General features: G+C 37.6%; 1 protein-coding gene across 2 annotated transcripts in view; it reads left to right on the top strand.

Moving 5' to 3' along the window:
• The window catches only part of PLCB4 (phospholipase C beta 4), a 209215-nt gene that overhangs the window by 160236 nt on the left and 28786 nt on the right, over positions 1 to 20193 (top strand). For both annotated transcript variants that reach the window (XM_075147727.1, XM_075147728.1), the window contains 10 exons: positions 232 to 316; positions 565 to 689; positions 2701 to 2752; positions 5070 to 5172; positions 6937 to 7101; positions 9909 to 10113; positions 14833 to 14921; positions 15368 to 15518; positions 18239 to 18288; positions 18410 to 18475. In XM_075147727.1, coding sequence (XP_075003828.1) covers positions 232 to 316; positions 565 to 689; positions 2701 to 2752; positions 5070 to 5172; positions 6937 to 7101; positions 9909 to 10113; positions 14833 to 14921; positions 15368 to 15518; positions 18239 to 18288; positions 18410 to 18475 — 1091 coding nt within the window. The remainder of the gene's footprint in view (positions 1 to 231; positions 317 to 564; positions 690 to 2700; positions 2753 to 5069; positions 5173 to 6936; positions 7102 to 9908; positions 10114 to 14832; positions 14922 to 15367; positions 15519 to 18238; positions 18289 to 18409; positions 18476 to 20193) is intronic.

The raw sequence follows: 20193 nt of genomic DNA, 5'->3' as shown, positions 1-20193 counted from the left end.
TTTGTCCTAAACAAAAAATGAAAATTTTGTTGATTTCCCAGGAAGTGAAAGAAAAAAGCAAGTCAGAAATATTATGAAATTTCTCTTCGGTATAATTTGATTGTATGAGTGACAGATAATGGGGAAACAGACAAGAATTTGCTATATCATGCTATTATGTATGCTGCATGATTTTGAATTTTGATTCATCATTACAGAAGTGTTTTAAAATGTCTTGTCTTTTCTTTCTAGAACGTAACATTCATCATAATATGTCCTCTTTCAATGAATCAGTTGGACTAGGTTATTTGAAGACTCATGCCATTGAGTTTGTGAAGTATCCTTTCACCTCCTCATACCACTTCTCTACTAATGCTACAAATAAACAAGAAGTGTACCTTTCTAGATTTACAGTGTTCCACGTCTATAAAGGGAAAAGACAAAGTAGCTCATAGGATGAGAAATAGTAAGATTAATGTAAGAAATATTGAAGGTACCAGGATATGACTATACATTTCTGTCGTGGTTTAACCCTAGCCAGCAACTATGATGGTTTTATTTCATTTTCCTTGATGAATTATACAGTTATAATAAACGACAAATGAGTCGGATATACCCAAAGGGAGGCCGAGTGGATTCCAGTAATTACATGCCTCAAATTTTCTGGAACGCTGGCTGCCAGATGGTCTCACTGAACTATCAGACCCCAGGTAGGCAGCAACGACCAGTGAACCTCAATCCTAAAGAATGGCTTGGGCAGTAACTCTCAAACAGATGCCATGGATTTGCTTCTGGCATTTTTTGAGGAAACAGACATATGGCTAAATAATACAGTGGGATAGAGTTACGGAAGCGTAAGAAAAGGAGCAATAACAAAGCCCTACATAGAAGGAAAATTCAGTCCCCTTTCTTGGAAAAATGAGAGAGTACTGTAGCTTCTCACATAATGATAATGTTTTATTAATAAAAAGTATTAATTACAGGGAAATCATTGTTTTCACAAAACACAGCTTTGGCACAGTTGGGTGCACATCTCCGAAGTAAAGATGGAGTGTACAAGTTAAGATGGTAAAAAGAAATGAGTGTGCCAAATGCATTTCTAGACCAGTTATTGTGAAGTGTTAAAGAGTCATGTTCAGCATCAGAGGATAGGGTCTGAGATGCCAGCTGAGAGAGGGATGCCAGGGAACGTAAATGCCTCTTCACAGCATAAACTGAGAGGAGATGGATTGTTCCTGTTCAATGAAGGTGTAAGTATAACTAACAGGGTAGGGTTTTTTGTTGTTTTGTGGGTGGTTTTTTTTTTAATTGATCTAGGAATGTCTTCAGTCATATATGTAACAGATCAGTTTTTCAGTTTTCTTTTTCTAGCTGTGATAGTGCTTTTGTGCCTTCCCCCCCGCCCCCCTCCCCAAACGGTGTCTTTGGTACTGCAGACACTCCTAATGATCATACCCTGCGTTCTGTCCTGCAAAGCTTTGCACTGATTTCACTAGCTGTGGAGGCAAGAGAAAGCTGTACTGGGATACACTGCTTGTAAAAAGCACTCCACTGGACATGATTTGGAGGTTGGAGCAGATATGCAAGCTTCACTCTTCTCCCAACACTGCCTCTGCCCACTGCATGTCATTCTCAACCCCTTTATATTGCCAAATAAGAGTGTTAATTGTATAATTGGAAGTGACCGACTTTCCTGTATTAGTCTTCTATGATCCGACTGCTGACAAGCTGAAGAATAATTGAGGAAATACAAGTTAAGGTTGTCCAGGAAAGTGAATAATAACTGATGTGAGCATATGAGAATCTTGTATTTTGTGTAATGGAGAACATATAGAAAAGAATTTGTCCCTTTTGAAGACAGAGTCTGTTGGGCAAGAGAATTACTTGTGTTATCGCTGAACAAGGATATTGTATTCTAGTGGAATTGGAAACCTGAAGGAAAACATTACATTTTTTGTAAAGTTTGGGAGAGGGTTGGAGGGGAAGGCAGTTATTATGTGTTTGCTATCTGTCTTTATCTACAAGTGCCATAATAATGCATTGAATAAAATTCAGATGCTTTACGGGTTGAAACTAAACAATGCTACTCTGATCTCTGCAATTTCTTTTTGTGGTATTTTATTCAATTGAGTCCATAGAAAACCAGTGTGATATTCATTTCACCTTCTTAAAGACATTAGGATACAGACAGCTTCATCAGAGGTAGTTGTCTATGGTCGTTGCAGAGAAATACATGCTTCTAGGATGTCTCATCTAGTGTATTTTTTTATGGCTGCCTTAGAATGAGATTATGGCACTCTTAAAAGTGCCTGTATCCCTCCATTATTCAAAATTATTCTAGATCGCTAGGAGGAATGGAGACATCTGTACTGTAGATACTGAAAGTTAGATGATGGAAATCCCATCCCGGGCACTTAACATGAGCACAGTCTGATACTTCTCTGCCTACTGGGTGTGTTTGAATTCAGGGAGAGACTGTTTTCTAAGCACAGCGTAGACTTCAGCTGGTTGATAAAGCTGCTACTACTGTGAAGAAATCTGAAGTTTTGCTTCTGTTGCTTCCTTTTATTTCTTAGGTGTTTGTGTTTTATATGCATTAAATTTAATTTTCATTTAAACTGATTATTCTGGACAAACAGTCTTATTTTCTTTTCTAAAAAGGATTGTTCAGGATCTGCTTTATTCAGAAGGAAAGATAGTAATTTTTTGCTCTCTTGACAGATTTAGCAATGCAGTTGAATCAAGGAAAATTTGAATATAATGGATCATGTGGGTGAGTGATATGATTTAAACTGTTGTCACTGTGTATCAGAATCCTTTACTATGGTTTTAATAAAATTTTGTCACTATTATGTGTTACAAAAGAAAAATGGGATGCTAGGGGAAGAGTCGAAATTAGCAGAATTCAGGGAGAATTATCTCCTGCAAGGAGGTATTCTGATGAATATGCGTTTTAATTATGCCCAGTTTTTGAAGATGAGATAGAAGAGGCTTTGTGTGCAAATTATGAAGAAGATCATGAATACCATACACAGTTATTTAAATACATCTTCAGCTTCTGTTCTCAATCATTCTTTGAAGATATGCTGCAGAATGGAGATTCATTGCACAGTTCACAGAATTGCCAAATGTACTTGGACAGGTTGAGTCTTAATACACAGGGAACATTTTTTTAATCTGTGTACTTTAGTTGGAGAACAGGTTTCACAGAGAATACTGAAGTGTTTCATCTCTCTAAGTTACTGCTCATGACTTTTGCATGCAAAAGGACGCTCAAGTGATGTTGACATATTTTTCTCAAATGTTGAGTTTATACCTTAATAGGATAGGGTGATCATTAACATGGAGAGAAAGGAGAAGTTTAATGGATTATAGGAAATGACAGTCCAGAAACATGTTAAAATCTGTAAACTCATCCTGGGAAGAAACAACTCTTACTAATGCAAATCTTATTCAAAAAGAAAATCTGAGTAGATGAAGCTTGGTAAAATTCTTCGTCTGCAGAATGGGCAACATAGTACTTTGCCACTCCATGCCTTTATTTCAGTTGTGAACTCTTCAGCTAGAGGCTGTTGGCTTTGACGAAGGTGCAGTCTCTGGTCATTTCAGTCAGAATAACAAAAATAGAAGAAAAACAAAGCTTTTTTTATGGCAGAGTATGATTCCTTTCTTGTTTGACCCACAAGCCTAGTAAAAGAGCACATACTCACTGTTGCCAAATGCTCCAAAGGACAGGCATCATTATCAACTAAATTACTCGATTCTTACGTCAGTCTTCTGGTATTACAGTAATACAGTGGTAATACATGGTAATATAGTGGTAATATTTTGATATGCATTATAAATGTGGTGCTGTTTCAGTCACGGAAAACACACAGGGCAATGAAAATAAAAAATTACATTTCTTTCTGTCTGTACTCTTTTTTTTTTTCCTCTGATTTACAGTTTTCATGTTGGTGAAACAAGATCAAGTCACTCTAGTTTCAGCATTTTTTATTTCAGCAGGCCGGAAACAGAGGCTAAGGATGCTTCTGATAGTTCCCTTCTGCCCATAACCTACTTTAAATTCATAAATTATTACGAAATCACACACATTTATTATGTAAGAAAAATTAGGAATATTACTTACCTAAAGAGAAGCCATGTTATAAAAAATGGGAGAAAACATTGACATTCTTTCCATTGGAATTTTTCCAGCATTTTTTAATTATTTCTGAATTCTGTCTAGGCCTTTATAACATTGTGTACCAGTAATTCACTGGAGGGACTAAGGGTGGATAAAAAATAATCTTCTAGCAGCTGTTTTCTGTCAGGGCTGCAGAATTAGCCAGATGACTCCAGTTACACGTTTTCTTCCACCAGTGGAAGAGAACCCCTGTCATGTGTAGCACAGCATTTCTGTGATCAACTGCTATTTCATTTTGATGGCAGAATCCTTGGGTTTTGATTCATCAGAGCACGTATTGGCTTCATTGATATGTTGATCCAGTATATAGTCCTCAGGGATGTATTGTAAGTGTTATTATGGTAGTACCTTTCATGCTACTATAATTAACAATCTGTCAGTACTGACGTTATCAGCTGTTTCCCCCAAGGTTTTATAACCGAGATGAAAAAATTAGCTTCAAGCTGAAATTTATTGTATGGGTCTTGAATCTATAGAACTGCTTCATTTAAGAAAATAAAATTGAATAAGCCCTCTGTATTTTTCCAAAGTCCTAAAGAATTAAACCAGATGAGAGCATCTACTTCTTATCATGTGATAACTCGCTGTATTTTTAAAATGTGTTATTAAAATATTTTGAAATGTCCTTGATTACATTACATTTATTTTCATCTTGAAATCCAGGGTTGATTTCATCTCTCAGTAGCTGGTAATTCAAAATTAGGATTAACATTTATCTGTATTCTAGACAATGGTAATATTTCCTTTTACTTTTTTACACTTGCAGTTAGAACGATAGTCTGTATTTTACAGTGCTGTAGGAGAGTTTATTGTTTAAAACTAGAGCATCCATTTTATTTGTATTTAATACAATTTTAATTTCCACACAAGAATAATTTTATTCTTCTTTTTCTTTTGAAATAAGGTATCTACTTAAACCAGATTTCATGCGACGACCAGATCGAACATTTGACCCTTTCTCTGAAACTCCTGTAGATGGTGTAATTGCTGCAACATGTTCTGTACAGGTAAAATAGCAATAGACAAACTTCTGTCATCTTATCGCATCCCAAATGACATTTAAATGTCAACAGAAATAGGATATCTACAGAAAATGTGTTTGGATTGTGTGGATTTCATCAAATTGTTTCCAGTGGTTTTTTTTATTGCTGCCTAAGACTTCTATGTTTACTTGATCTGAGTGGAACATGGTAGAATTAGAAGTGGTTTGTTATTACACATTATCACTAAATTTTAAACCCCCTCATGCTCTTTTTGAATTACATCAGCCCACACAAATGAATAAATTAAGTGAAGTTCATTTCTGTGGACAGCGTGAAATTATACAAACACCACTTGTCACCATAGAACAAGGAGGAATATGGGCACACAGGGACAGGATATTTTCAAAGTAAGTAGAGAAAAATGGTTCACGTGATGGAGGTCCTTACTTTGGAGTTATCTATGAGTAACAAAGTCCATAAAACTTTTGTTGTAGTTCTAAAGCATGGTTAGGTATCACGTTTTGGAAGGAGACTGACAATTGTAAAACTTGTTTTGTGACTTGACACTCTACTCTTTTTGCTTAAATACCCTATGTGCAGCTTAACACAAGACTTAAGCTTCCAGTTATCACTTTCTATGTGCAGCATGGAAATTTCAAACTCTCTCCAACCAAGGGTTCATTGTGCATTCTAGACACTTAACTAAGTTTCATTTGCACCTCCAGAAAAACAAAAACTTTTTATTAATGTTGTTTTTCTTTAATGTTAATGACAGTACAATCCCTCCAAGAAGGAAGTGGGATCTGGTGGTGAGAACATAAGTTCCAAGTATCACTAGAGATAGTTCTTAGATCACGTATTTTGCCGCTTGCTCTTCTTGTGTGACTAAAACTAGTATAAAATTCTGTATAAATTCTGTTATAAAGGAGTTGAGTGGACCGAAGCCACTGATGGTACCCCTCAGCCACATAACTTTTCAGATTTGTTATCCAGAGTGTTCCCTGGGAGAATGTTAGATCATGAAAAGAAACGGACTCGAAATGAGCTTACGTCTGTGAAATTGTGTTTCAGTTTTTTCCTTCTCTCCTTGATCATAGTAATGAAAACGTTAGTAGTAGATCATCTTGATGGAATAAAAATTTTCCCTGGAGTAATCACCTGCTGTGGCTAGATTAATCTTGACTTGGAGTAAAATTGCAACAAACCTTCATATACATAACAATATAGAGGAGTCGTGTGGGTTTTTTGTTTGTTTGCTTTTTAAGCATCCTACACTTCCCAGACACATAATACGGAGTTAGACTGACATGCGATTAGTTTATAACCTTTACCGAAGTGAAAGCAGAGCAATAGCTTCCTTTCATCTCTTTGTAGTCAAGACGTATAATAGATGACATATAATAATGCTTCTGAACAGAAAGTTTAAAGTTGCGGAATAGCAGTGCCCAGTCTGGTTGTTTCATTCAGTGTTTTTCAGTAATATAGTGAACGCATCTCTGAGACATTGGCTAATTGGGCTGACTGACTTACAACTGTTAATATCATAGCACAATGAGTGCAATCATTTCAAATTAAGGATATATTTAAGCTCTTATCACAAAAGCTTTTCTAAAGAAGTGCAATTTTAGCACTAAGTATACCATTTTCATACGATGGAATAAATATATCTGTTCTGTATAAAGCATTTTTCAGACTGCTGTCAATAAAAAAATACCAATATTTCCAATATTCATAAAATGCTGTGTACTTTGTACTGCTTTTCCTTACTGCTCTGTTATTATGTTCCAGGTAATATCTGGTCAGTTCTTATCAGACAAAAAAATCGGTACGTATGTAGAAGTGGATATGTATGGTTTACCGACGGACACGATACGTAAAGAATTTCGAACACGCATGGTGATGAACAATGGTCTGAACCCTGTTTACAATGAAGAATCATTTGTATTTCGAAAGGTAGGATATTTGGAAAGCACAGTTTGTGGTTGCCAGCCCTTTTGCACATGAGCATCCTGCTCACTTGAGCCACCCCCCCCCTGCTTCAGCCTGACTGCTCACATGAATAAGTACTGCTCCCATGAAAAAGGGTTTGTAGGGTTCCTGTTTACTACAGTAAACAATCTAAAGCTGAAATAAGCTTTCAAGAGGTTGTTTGTTTTCTTTTTTTTAATTTTGCTTTGTTTTATTTTTCTAATGAATAACCTCTGTAGCTGTCACATGATTTTTTTTGTTTGTTTCTGTTTGGCTTTTCCCTCCCCTTTGCTTCCTCCTCCCACTTGGAGGTAGCTACCTCCTCCGTGGCCATGCCTGTGTTCAAGGTATGCAGTCTGCTCAGAATGAGCCCCCGCTGGTGGACACCATCATTCCTTGGAGATTTCTTCTTCCCTGCCCTGGCAGTGGCTGCTATCTTGCACTGTTCCTTCAGCCCAGAGGGCAGGTGAGATGCTGCATCCAAAGCTAAGGTCAATGTTATTACATGGAAAAGTTGGAAGGGTGCTGTGTTCCTCAGACGTGTTGCCAGCTCCCTCCTTCAGTAGTCCACATGCATCATGTACCTTTTTTCTTTTTTTTTTTTTCTTCAATAACAAAAGAAAAACAAACCTTTTTTTCTTGGTATGGGGGATTTAAAGAGAGACCAGTCATCCGTGTTCAGTTTTTATCTCTCAGTCTTTATATATATGATACACATATATATTTTTTTTTTTCTGTCGGCTGGAGTTTCATCCAGACTACATGTGTTAGCAGTGCCGTCTTTGATAATGTCTGTTTTGCTTACACCTGTTTTGTTGTCATGCAAAATTGTTGCTCTTTTATTCCAAAGTGACAGACTTTGCTGAGTGGTGATAACACTTCACACTTGGGTATATTACACACATAATCTGCTTTCTTAACAGTATAACCAGTTTTTAATAGAAATGTGGTTAAAGCAGGAGATTTTTCTGGACTCAAATATGTTCTGGAATGAATGTGATTTCAAGTGCTTTTCTCTGTATATGAGGAGGCACAGGGAAGATGCTTAGGTACAATGACAGGCAATCATGCTGCCCATGGCTTGCTGGCCATATGGCCAGCATCTGCTGCTTTCTGATTTCTTAAATCAAAAGGCCCATAAACTACAGGGTGCACACAGCTTCAGTCTAAAAGGGTACCTGTGTATCGTGGCATGGGTACAGTGGCTGATGCCAGTATTCCTCGGACTTTCTGCTCTACTCAGCAATGAACAATTACATGGTCGCACATTCTCTTGAATAACTCATACTGTAAGTCAGCCAAGAGATTATTTTTCTTCATCTCAGGCCCTTATCATATCAGTCTTAGCATTGTAATCAAGACATACATTGATGACCAAGCAGATGAGTGGCATAAACACAGCAGGAACAATTCCTCTAGTTGGAGGAAATGAAGGCATGGGGTGCACAGTGCTAAAATGTCATGAGGGTGAAAGTGCCTACCATGATACCATAGAACAAATGAATGGAGAGGGAATGATAAACAACTTAGTCCCCAGTCCGGCTCCCTAGCAAATCTGTATCTGAGCCCATCATGTAACGAAAGATGTGCTGATCTGTGGCCTGTAGAGGAGAGATTTTACCTGCCCTATTTGGGTTACAGTGTTCTCCTCAAGCTGATGTTTAATCCTACACAGTTGCTCTCAGGTAATGTGTTTGTTATTCTGTCATGTTTTCTTGTTTTTATTTTAATTAAAGTAAAGCTTCAGTCATTCTAACCAAGTTATGTGTTGTCACTCTGTTGTGTAATGTGGAGGATGGGGTGAGTGCTGGTGGGTAACCTATGCTGGGAGTGCTAAGTTATAATCAAGTAGAGCAGCATATCTGTGAACAACTCTGGTGGGTTCAGAGACCAAAAGCATACTTTTTGTCCCCTATGACTGAAAGTGAAAGCGGCAGGGGGGAAGTCTAAGGGAGATGGTAGATGCAGTTTTACGTAGGTCTTTCCTTTTGTCCTGTAAGCATTGATGAATAAAGCCAGGTAGAGGAGGAGTGGGAAGACCTTTCTGAGCTGGCAGAGAGGCTGCACCTCTCGGTTAGGCTGCCTGTTCCTCACTGCTTCGTGCACAGAGGCAGCACCCTTGTTCCAGGGAAGGCAGGGGATTTTTTTATTACTGTTCTGATCGGTCCAGATGGGGGCTGACAGATGCAGATAGCTGGCAGCATCCCTGCCTACCATGCATACCTTGTACCCCTCATGTCGTGAGTACAGCACACCCACTTCTGCTGGCAGCGTGCCATTTCAGCAGGTCTGTCACCCTGTCCTGCCCTCCTCTGTCTGCTTCTCCCCTTTGCAGAACCCGTAGTTCAGCATACATCCCCATCAGCTTGTGCTTGCACTCTTTCTGTTCTTCACTGCCCTTTTGGATACATCCCAAATCCTATCTTTCTGTCATAGTTCCTCCTGATTCAGCACTACCTACCCTTTGATTGCCACTGTATCTGTCATTTCCCATTGCCTTCTTACCAATGTCACCAGTCTTCAGTAATGAAAAATAAGTATGCAAAATATTTAGCTAGTGTAACTGTAAGCTGCTGGATTTGCATATTCTGAAATCTACCCATTATTTAGGGTGAAAAAAAAGCTTTTCTAGGAAAGATTTAGCTCAAAGTGTGCAGTTGGCAGGGAATGACATTATCTTACAGTGGTGATAGTCTGTTTCTGGCATACAAAGTGAATGGTTCAAACATGGGAGGTGGGAAGGGTGCTACTGTATTATAGTCATTGAATTTCTTCATTTTATGGCTTTCCAGGTTATTCTCCCTGATCTTGCTGTCCTGAGAATAGCAGTATATGATGACAATAATAAGTTGATTGGTCAGAGGATCCTGCCTCTGGATGGTCTGCAAGCAGGTTACAGACACATTTCCCTTCGGAATGAGGGCAACAAACCACTCTCTCTTCCAACGGTTTTCTGCAACATTGTGCTTAAAACATATGTGCCTGACGGTTTTGGAGGTGAGATGAACCTGTATCTCAGTGTGCTGTAGATCTTGAGTGTTGGTGTGGAAGTGCTGAAGTACTGCAGTGTCGGTATGCCAGCCGGAAGCAGACACGCAATGCTGGAGGATTGGAAAGATTTAGTGTTTTAACTCCTTGGAAACCCTGTGTATTCAGTTAAGAAATCAGTTTTCAGACCAAGTGCCTGCCTCGGTGTTAATGATAATGACATGTATCTGTTAAATGACAAAATAATATGGAAAATAAGTTAATACTAGAGTTAGCTCAATTTGATTTTCTCTGTTGACATTTTAGGAAGATTCTTCTTTTGATTTTTTTTTAACTACATTTTTTCTGACAAATATTTGTAAAGTTATCATGTATTTTAGCTATATTGCTTGGCCTATAGGTATGAACAATTGACGCAGAATCTAGACATGTGTTTTTTCAAACAAAATTACTTTTGTATTCTTGAGTATATTGGCATATTGTTAAAAGTGTGAAAGAATTTAGCATCCCAAACCTTTTTGTGTTTTTCTCTCCCAATTTTACATAGTTTTGGTGTGTTTTAGTTATTTTTGGGTTTTCAGGGAATTTGTTTTTAATGTAAGCCATTTCCATGATCAGGTTGGCAAGGCCATGGTCATTTATACTGAGTGGTGGCAAATTGCCATATGTGGATAGGAACAAACAGCTGAGAATAATCATTACACCACTTAAATCAGTGTAATGTGTAAGTTCACCCTGGGGGTATACCTCCTGGAAATGTTTTCTTCACTGCAGAGGAAATTCGCTTGTACATTAGACAATATGTAAACCATTTAAAACTGTAAAATAAGAAATTGCGCTAAATGTGAGTGCTCTGACTCTGCAGCAAAATGAAGTTCACCTTAGAGTTGATTCGTGAAACGTTATTGATAAAAATGATGTTTTGCTCTTTGCACAGAGACCTGCTGTCTATGCAAAGAATTACTGCCACTTCTCTGAGTGTCCTTTCCATAGTACAAACTGGAGAAAGGGAAGACTTACCTAACATTAGATAGTGTATCTTCAAGTCTATGTTTGCTGGTATTTATCCAGGCTTTGAAAAAAAAATGAACAGGTGTAGACTTCAGTAACAAATTTCATGGGAAAAGTTAAGCATTTACAGAAGAGTTTGTGGTGGTCATATGTGAAATCCTGGTTGCTGGCAAGTCAGCTGGAGTTTTGCCACAGGTCTTGGAGCACTACCATGCCTTTATGCAGCATGTTTCATCTACAGTATTTAACTTCAGGGACTTTATCTCAAGACAAACGTAAGCTTCTGCTTAAGCTTGAGATTCTCGAGGCAGTAATTGAACCATGAATCTAAGGGACACATTTAAGCATGTACTTTAATTCTTTCCCGAATTTTTAAGCTTTTGACAGTAAATGACTTAGTTAAAATGTTTTCTCAACTAGGGACATGCTTCTGATTTGGGATTGATGTTTTTCTGAATGATACCACACTTTTTCTAAGAGTAGAATTTAAACTTAGCGGTTTGATATGGCTTAAGCTGCTGAGTGCGCTGGTCACATAGGGAGAAAATATTTTTTATTTTTTAAACTGCGTTATACAAATTCAGAAGTGAAAGACTTGTTTTTCAAAGAGAATTTGAACACCAGTTTAAAATTTGCAAATTGTGTGCACTTCAGTACTGGTTGATCTACTGCATTGTCAGCATTTTTACAGATGGTTTATCTGGTAGAGGTGTGGATGTAGAAAAACATTACTACCCCTAAGTAACAGTATCATTACAGTAAAATGCTACTAGATTGTGAGAACTGGTTGTCATAGCTTACTGTCAGTGTTGGGAGAAACAGACTCCATATTAACATGAACTAAATGAGTTCAATTATTAGTTCTTCTCTCCCTTCCCGGATAGTTTTGATGATCAGAGGGCTGGAGCACCTCTCCTGTAAAGACAGGCTGAGAGAGTTGGGGTTGTTCAGCCTGGAGAACAGAAGGCTCCAGAGAGACCTTCTAGCAGCCTTCCAGTACCTGAAGGGGGCCTACAAGAAAGCTGGAGAGGGACTTTTTACAAGGGCATGTAAACCCCATGGCAGTGGGATTGGAACTAAAGGATCTTTAAGGTCCCTTCCAACCCAAACCATTCTATGATTCTGTGATAACTCTCATGTATTTTTCTCATCGATACAGAACGACAGCATGATGAACAACTGGGAAATAACTTTTGACACTCGGGTGGAATCATTAGTATTCTGTTGGCATGTGTTTTTTAATTACTTATCATCTGCAGTGAACCTCTCATTATTTTATGAGCTATCATTAGGATCTCCATGGTGGTTTTAGCAAACCTGTAGGAAAGTATAGCTCAATTCAATAGCTGCCTACTTTCTTTTTTATTTCTTTTTTTTAACCTGTATGAGTAAGATTTTAAAACTTGCACTGAATAATAACTAGAATGGGTAATGCATTGTAGGCTTTAAAAGATGCATAATTTTATTTTTCATATAACTTAGTAATTTCTTGTGGTTTATTTGCATCAGCTACTCTGTTCCCAATAAAACACAATACTGGCACAAGTGAATGCAAATGAAGTAGCGTTCTCCAAAGAGAAGCTTCTATAATAGAAGTCTGTATGTAAGTAAGCATGGCTACTTAGGTTAGTGGTTAGAGTCCTCTGTAATGTACTCTTACAGTAATTTTCCTAGTTTTACATTTAAATGTGATTCTTCTACAAAATGCTATTCCCCACCCCCACCTTACCTCATTAGGGAGAAAGAAAAACGTAAGCAGAGGACAAATGACAATGTGAGAAGCAGTGATGAGTCACATCCCCCTTGTAGAAATGCTGAGCCTTTGGTGAGGTGCTTGTATGGTTAGTAATACAATTTACAAAGGTCTCACTTTCCCAAACATGTTAGTCATTTTTACCTTGAAGCTCGTGATAACCAGGTTCCATTTTCAAATGACGCATCATGTTAGCAGGGTAGTCCTGGATTTTCATTGAAGAGTGCATGCCGAGGACAAAAAGTCATGCTTACTAAGTTAGGGAAAGGGGAAACAGTCAGTGCAGAGCTACAAGGCCATTGTTATGGCTGAAAATAAATTCTGCATGGTTTTCGTGTATATGAAGTAAGTTTCAGAAGATGTCGTTGGGTCACAACAGTTAATGGAGACAATCTATTTGTGTAGTTAAACAGAGCTGTCGAGGGTAATGCTATATATTTAATACAACTTTTGTTGGAATGTGGGAGCCCTGTGTGTGCTTTTTTTGCTTGAGAAATGCATCCGGTGACTTCAGAGGAACATTTCATAGAATAACTTAGGTTGGAAGGGATTTGATGTAGTCCAGCCCCTAGTTTGCATAAAAGGGATAGCAAGTTTCTTCCCAAAGCTTTTGATGGGTTGGATATTTTTACAGACCTGGTCAGTGGAACAGCTTCTCCGTCTTGCATCATTGTAAGCTAACTTGGAAAATGGCTGAAGAGATGACATGAAATGTGGACAAAATTCAAATGATGATGAAGGCCGTGAGTGTCAGAACTGTCATTGCAGAAATAATGGCCTATTATGCTAGTGAGACCATCTAGAATGTAAGGGTACAAAAGCATTTATCTTTTACTCATAAGCAGCCAAAAATAGGGCTTTGCAGCATTCTGCAAAGAAACAGCTTCCTTGCAAGTGAAGCGCTGTCCATGGTCCTCCTAACGGTGGTGACAAAAAACCTGAGTTAATTAAATGACAATATTTTGTAGTGAATGATGAGTCAGTCGGGCTGCAGCGTTCAAACTTCCTTTCTTAAGTTACTGCTCTGACAAGGAAGGCTTATTAACTGAGACCAGTGACCCTTTTCTCCATAATACTGAAGGTAAAGTTTCAGAGGGGTCATCAAAACAGGTCACTACTGTGGTCTCTGAATGCATTATTATTGTAGGTGCTGAATCAGTTTAGTTTGTAAAATCATTTCTTGCCGTGGAGATCCTCCTTTGCCATTTGTGAATTCTTTACCTGTTGAAATTAAGCATGGAAAGGGATTATTCAATATGCAGGTAAAGATTCATGTGTCTTCATGTAAACCTATGCTTGCACATTTATCACTGCATATGGAAGACAGATTCAATAATCTGTATGGTGTCCGGTGCTGGGTAATGCTATCATACCACTAGTTGTACTGTGTCATGTGCAAGATTCAAATATTGGTCATTATGGTTCATAGAAAAGCCATTTCACAGCCTGTCATGTTCCAGACATGGAGCATCACAGAGGTGATTGAGAACAGATTTCCCTGATTGCTTTAACCACCCATCTGAAACTGCTATTTAGCTAGGAAATATAACAGCATTTTCTACAATTCCCTGCAGTCCCAAGTCAGTCAGCACCCCCTCGAATAACCAAGGAACAAAGTTGTTAGTGCTTTGTGGCTCAGGAGATCCCATTCTGGTCTCAAATTCTAGTGTCATCAACTGGGAATAAGTTAGGGTAATTTCAGTCTGATGGAGTCAGTGTGTTTTTCCTAAATAAAGTACCTGATTAATACCACTCCCTTGGTGCATTATAAACTGATTCATGTTCCTAGTGTGTTCAAGCACTGTGATGATGATTTTCAGTCCTGCCAAGTTCACTATGGAAAGTTGGACTATTGTTGCAAGCCATGGCTCATTAACAACAGGGGTAGAATAAAGATATTGTAAAAGATTAATTTCCAAATGCCTCTGAAGATCATAAAAAGCTGATTTTTTTTTTTCTTGCAGATATTGTGGATGCTTTATCAGATCCAAAGAAATTTTTGTCTATCACAGAAAAAAGAGCAGACCAAATGAGAGCTATGGGTATCGAAACTGTAAGTAGAACTTAATGACAAACACAGCCCATTTATGTTCATGCTGTGTTCTTTTTTTGAAATAAGACAGTCCTTCTCCAATTGATGCATGTTACCCTATCATCTCTCATTTTCAAATATAAGCTGCTTTGTCCTCCTCTGAAATACATTGGCTTATGTTAGTTAACATGTACTGAAATACCATTCACTAACTGACTTTTCACGCATACTAGCACATACTAGCACATCCCTTAGAAGTAGAAATTTTAAGAAATGGGAAAGGAGCCATATTTTAGTAGATAGCCATTTAAAATAGATTACAAATACTTTACTGAGTATAGTGTTGTTTGAAAGTATGTTGCAATTTTCTTTATTAAATAAGCAAGTTCAGAAATTTCCCATACCCCAACTTTTATACTACAGGTAAAACAACAATTAATTTATTATGATGTGAATGTTTCTTTCAGAGTGATATAGCCGATGTACCAAATGACACTTCAAAGAATGATAGAAAAGGAAAAGCCAATAATGCCAAAGCCAACGTAACGCCTCAGAGTAGCTCTGAACTTCGACCGAGTACCACCGCAGGCTTTGGATCTGGGACTGACACTAAGAAAGGTAGACAAAAATCACGTGCCACTCCCTCAGTTCTGAAGCGATTCAGAAAGTCACAGAGTAGTACTCATTACTCCATTTTAGTTTTGCAATTCTATTCATTCTTAGCATTTTAGAAGGTAACTTCTTTTGCCATTGAGAGTGGTCTTTGTCTAATTACAAATAAATTTTATGTATTACTAAAATGGCTGTATAAAGCCAATACAGCTTTATTTTACTAAGTGACCTCTTTGTGTAGCTGTATACCTACTGTCAATAGTAGTAACCTGCATGACTTTAGGAGTAGTTTACTAAAGATCTACTGGAGGAATGCCAATAGGAATTACTATTTTCTGGTGTACTCCACAGAAGCTCTTCTGCTTTTTTTTCTCCCTCCACAAATCCCTTGGCAGAGTTGCAGATTTAAGTAATTAAAGGTATTTAGAATTCATTGGATTCTGTAGAGATTTCCCAACAATTAGAAATGTTTTCAATGTGTGGTTTTACTCTGAATAGTGATTATGGAAATGGCATGTTTATTGTAAAAAATATCCATATTAAATGTGCTCATTTATAAGTGAACAAGTACTTTTTCCTCGCTATTCACTGTTCACTCTACAAAATCATAGAGTCAAATGGGATTATTTTTCTCACATATCGTCACAGGTAATGAAGATTAAGTGAGCAAACAAATTTGTACAGCTGAATGAAACACAATAAATATTTCTGTTAATGGGCCACAAAAATTAGAATCTGGTTCTCTCTCTTTCACCTACCTTGGCCCAAAGGGATTGATAGGAGTGAAAAGGCGCACTGACTGCTCTTGTTCTTAAACTTAAGCAGATATGGCTGAATACACACATGTGAAAGGATCTCTTGAGAAACAAGATGCCATTTCTCTGGAGTCACTTCTGGCAATAAAACAGGTTGTCTCTGGCACCTGAACTCTTTCAAAGTTCTTCCCTGGTGTAAAACCCAGGTTATTTTATGCAGTGAGGTGTTTTCATATCTCTCGTATCATCACCAAGATGCACAAGTATTAGTTTTATTGTGCATTAATTAAGCATGAAATTTGCTGACATTGGTAACTAATTCCTGGTTGCCGTGGAGTCAGACCTGGTGAACAAAGTAAATGAGTCTGCGTTTTAAAATAAAATCCTGAGGAAGTTTGTTTAGGACACAGCATGCCTGATGCAGCCCTGGTCTTAAACTGAGATTTCAGTACTTACGCATTCTTGTCTGCAACCTTTTTTATAGATATTCTCGCATGTTAAAATAGAGCTGTTCATTTTTATATCCCATGTGATGATCCTTATTTTGTATTACTTATCTCTCTGATCTGTTAAGATCTAATAATTCTACCATTGTTACAATATACAACTCACCTTGCTATTAGAAATTACGTATCCAGCAAGATAGGATGTTTGGGGAAGGCTTTCAAATGCACAAGAATGTTGGGGTTTTTTATTCTCTGACTTTCAGTAATAGTTAAGTGATTTGTGTTTTTGAAAACCTCAGCCTCCATCTGTGCATAAATTTGTTCCAGTCTCATTTACTAGACTAATGTTAAAACCATATAATTGAGCAGAATCTTATGCTTCTAAGAAAACAAAAAATTTATGTGCCCTAAGGAGATTGCCTGCCTTCCCTCCCCCTTTTTTTTTTCTTTTACGGCATCTGAATATTTTCCAGTTAAATTCACCTTAAAAGGCAGAAAGTCCTTTTCAAGGCAGGGGGAATCTTACCGTCCACAGACACTATTCAGAGCAGTTAACTAAATACATTTGCAGTGTATTTATGTACAGTGGAACATTTTTGTTTAAAAACTCGGGAAAAAACTACGTATTACAACTCGCATGGCATTGTATTGACATTTTTATTGGTGGTTACATGTAGGATGTGCTTAGTAGTTTAAAAAAACCCGTAATATGTCACAAAACATTTATTAAAGCATAAACATGAAATGAGATTGGTTTTTGTTTGCATTGCAGTTAAGATGATCAAAATATATTTTAATTCATCTAAATAGTACTGTTATCTTGTATGATAGATTTGCTTATTGTATTGAATTTTCATTAGAATTTTCACTTACGATTTTGTTTCTCCTCCATTTTTAACTCTCCTTTAGTCTTGGAGTGTACTGTTGCTCCTTTTCTCATAGCCTGGTATTAACCAAAATGCACATTTTACCTCCATTGACATACAGGCTGCAGGTAAATTTTCACTCCTATGATTTTTGTGTTTTAAATTGAGGAGAAGTATACCGAACCTCAGTTAACCTTTTATGTAGTCATATAGAACCTTACCCAAGAAGCTTCCCTCTGAAACGAGTGGTGCCAGAGCAATCTCCAGCTATGGACCAAAATTCTGACGTTTGCGTGGTTCAATTTTAATGTACATAAAAGGTTTGCTGTGTTTTCAGAAAAGGAGCTTTTTCAATTCTTAGATCGCTGTGTTTTGACACTTCAGTCCAGAAAGTAAGAGATTAAAATACACTCATTGATTCAGTTCTTTTTTCACAAGGCAATTGACTGAGCAGTGCATTTGAAAAGGAAATTAACTGTATCTTAGCTATATCTTGATGAATAATTTTCTCATTAACCTGCGATTATTTTTTATGTGGTGAAAAACATTAATTAATTACTAACTTAAACGTAGGTTTCTGTGGTAAAACGCAAATTTAAAAGTATGAGAGATACTAGTATGTATGAAGTTTTAGCTAAACTGTATCAATACCTTCCTAGGTATAGACCTTATTCCTCAAGTGAAGATAGAAGATTTAAAGCAAATGAAGGTAAATATGGACACAAGCTTTCCAAGATGTGTTCCTAATTACTTGTTTTAAGTAGCCAGGATTTTATCTGGTTTAAGTCAATATGACCACAGAAAAATTGATTCAACTTCTCTTTTTGTAGGCTTATATAAAGCATTTAAAGAAACAGCAGAAAGAGCTGAATGCCTTAAAGAAGAAACATGCAAAGGTATGATCATTAAGAGCTCTCTAAGCAACACACTCTAATTGAAAAAAGTTGCAGCGCTCACTAGCATAGACAGCTCCTAATTAAATTGTAGGGAAAAACTAAGGAACTGGATTTGGATCACAGGAAAGGCATATGCGTTTTAAATGTACTGAAATATGCTCCAGTGAGCAAATTTTCCTTTTAGCAACCCTTTGTATGTCTCCCTGAGTTTCAGTGCACATTTGTTTGACCCATATAAGCATCCAAAGCTCACCTTTTTCAGGTAATGATTTTATCTAGCTCCCTCTTGCATGACATATTGACAGGCAGGTTGGGAAAAAAAGGCAGTAATGATGTGAGAGGGTGCTGCATCGAAGACAGGCACTGGAGAAACTGCAGAATCTCCAAAGAGAACTGAAATGTGTAACTGAAGAATGAAATTCCTTATTCCTCCTCACTTACATCTATGTTAACGACTTTATAGTCAGCTTTTTGCTTGGTGCTGTTGGCAGTGATGTCCCAAATACATACAACACTATCACAAATATACTTTACATTAGAAAATCACAGCCAATTTTCTCCTGTCTCTGTCATTAGAAAACCATTACTCTTGTTACAGAAAGAGGCATAACAAGTGAAGAAAGCATCTTAAGTTCTGAATTCTGGTAATACATACAAATCCATTCTGAGCTTTTGGGGCAGTTATTCCCTTGCTCTCTTTGATTGCAGATTTCATTGCAGATCTGATGTAATGTCGTTGCCTAGGCATTTTTAATATCAGTCTTTGTGTTTATTTTCATACTGTTATTTGGGTGTGGGACTCTGTACAATGAAGTATGAAGAAATTACTTTCAATAATTGGCACTTTTGTGGGGCTCTTAGTATTAAAAGTAGTGTAAGAAAATTAAATAGTTACATTTCAGTACTATGAAATGTACTTACTGACTATGCAGAAGGGAAATGAGTGATTTCTCCATTTTAGTGTTGTGTGCAAAGCCCATGCTCAAGAAAGTGTCTGTCATCCACACTTCTGGGCATGGACAGTTTCTAGACCTTCATAGGGTTGATCTTCTAGGGGGCTTCTTATTTTTAAACCCTACTTTCTCATTCATTGGACAACATCCAGCAGTTCGCTATAGCAGCTTTTTGCAAATGAAAATGGTACCATGGTTACGTAGAAGACAGCCATACTCAGTGATCTATGTCCCTGAAATATGTGACCACAGTAGTGTAAGGATATCTTAGCCAAGACTGCGCTGGCTAATGTTAAAAAATTGATCCATCTGTTCAGGCTTGCACTTGCTTCCTCTAATCTGATGAAAAAATTGCCAGCCACAATCTGAAAATGCTGTGTACTCAGAAGGGATTTCAGCCTTAGCTCAAGCACAGCTATTTTAGCTCTGAGCCAGCCTGTGTCCTGCTGGTCTTAAGTACAGAGTGCAAGTCTGTCCTAACAAGAAAGTGCCTGTCTAGAGCATGCCTTGCTAAAGGCTCCAGTGAGGGCAACTTCTTGCCTCTCCTTTGGAGAGGAGAGTCTGAGCAGAAAAGTGTGGCCATATTAGCTCACAGATGATCTTGGGGAAGTGCTTGGTGTACTCATCACTGTTTTTAATGCATTTTATCAGCAGGGGTGGAGAGGAGAGCTATGCAGTTAGTTATCCATGATCAGCTTGAGGAAGCCTGTGTATTAAGCAGACGGAACTTAAAAGTTCCAGAAATAGATTGGGTCTCATTTAACC

Source organism: Calonectris borealis, chromosome 3 (genome assembly GCF_964195595.1).
Source record: "Calonectris borealis chromosome 3, bCalBor7.hap1.2, whole genome shotgun sequence".
Classification (NCBI taxonomy): domain Eukaryota; kingdom Metazoa; phylum Chordata; class Aves; order Procellariiformes; family Procellariidae; genus Calonectris; species Calonectris borealis.
The sequence above is the reverse complement of the archived record's forward strand: the minus strand, read 5'-3'. Positions and strand labels throughout refer to the sequence as shown.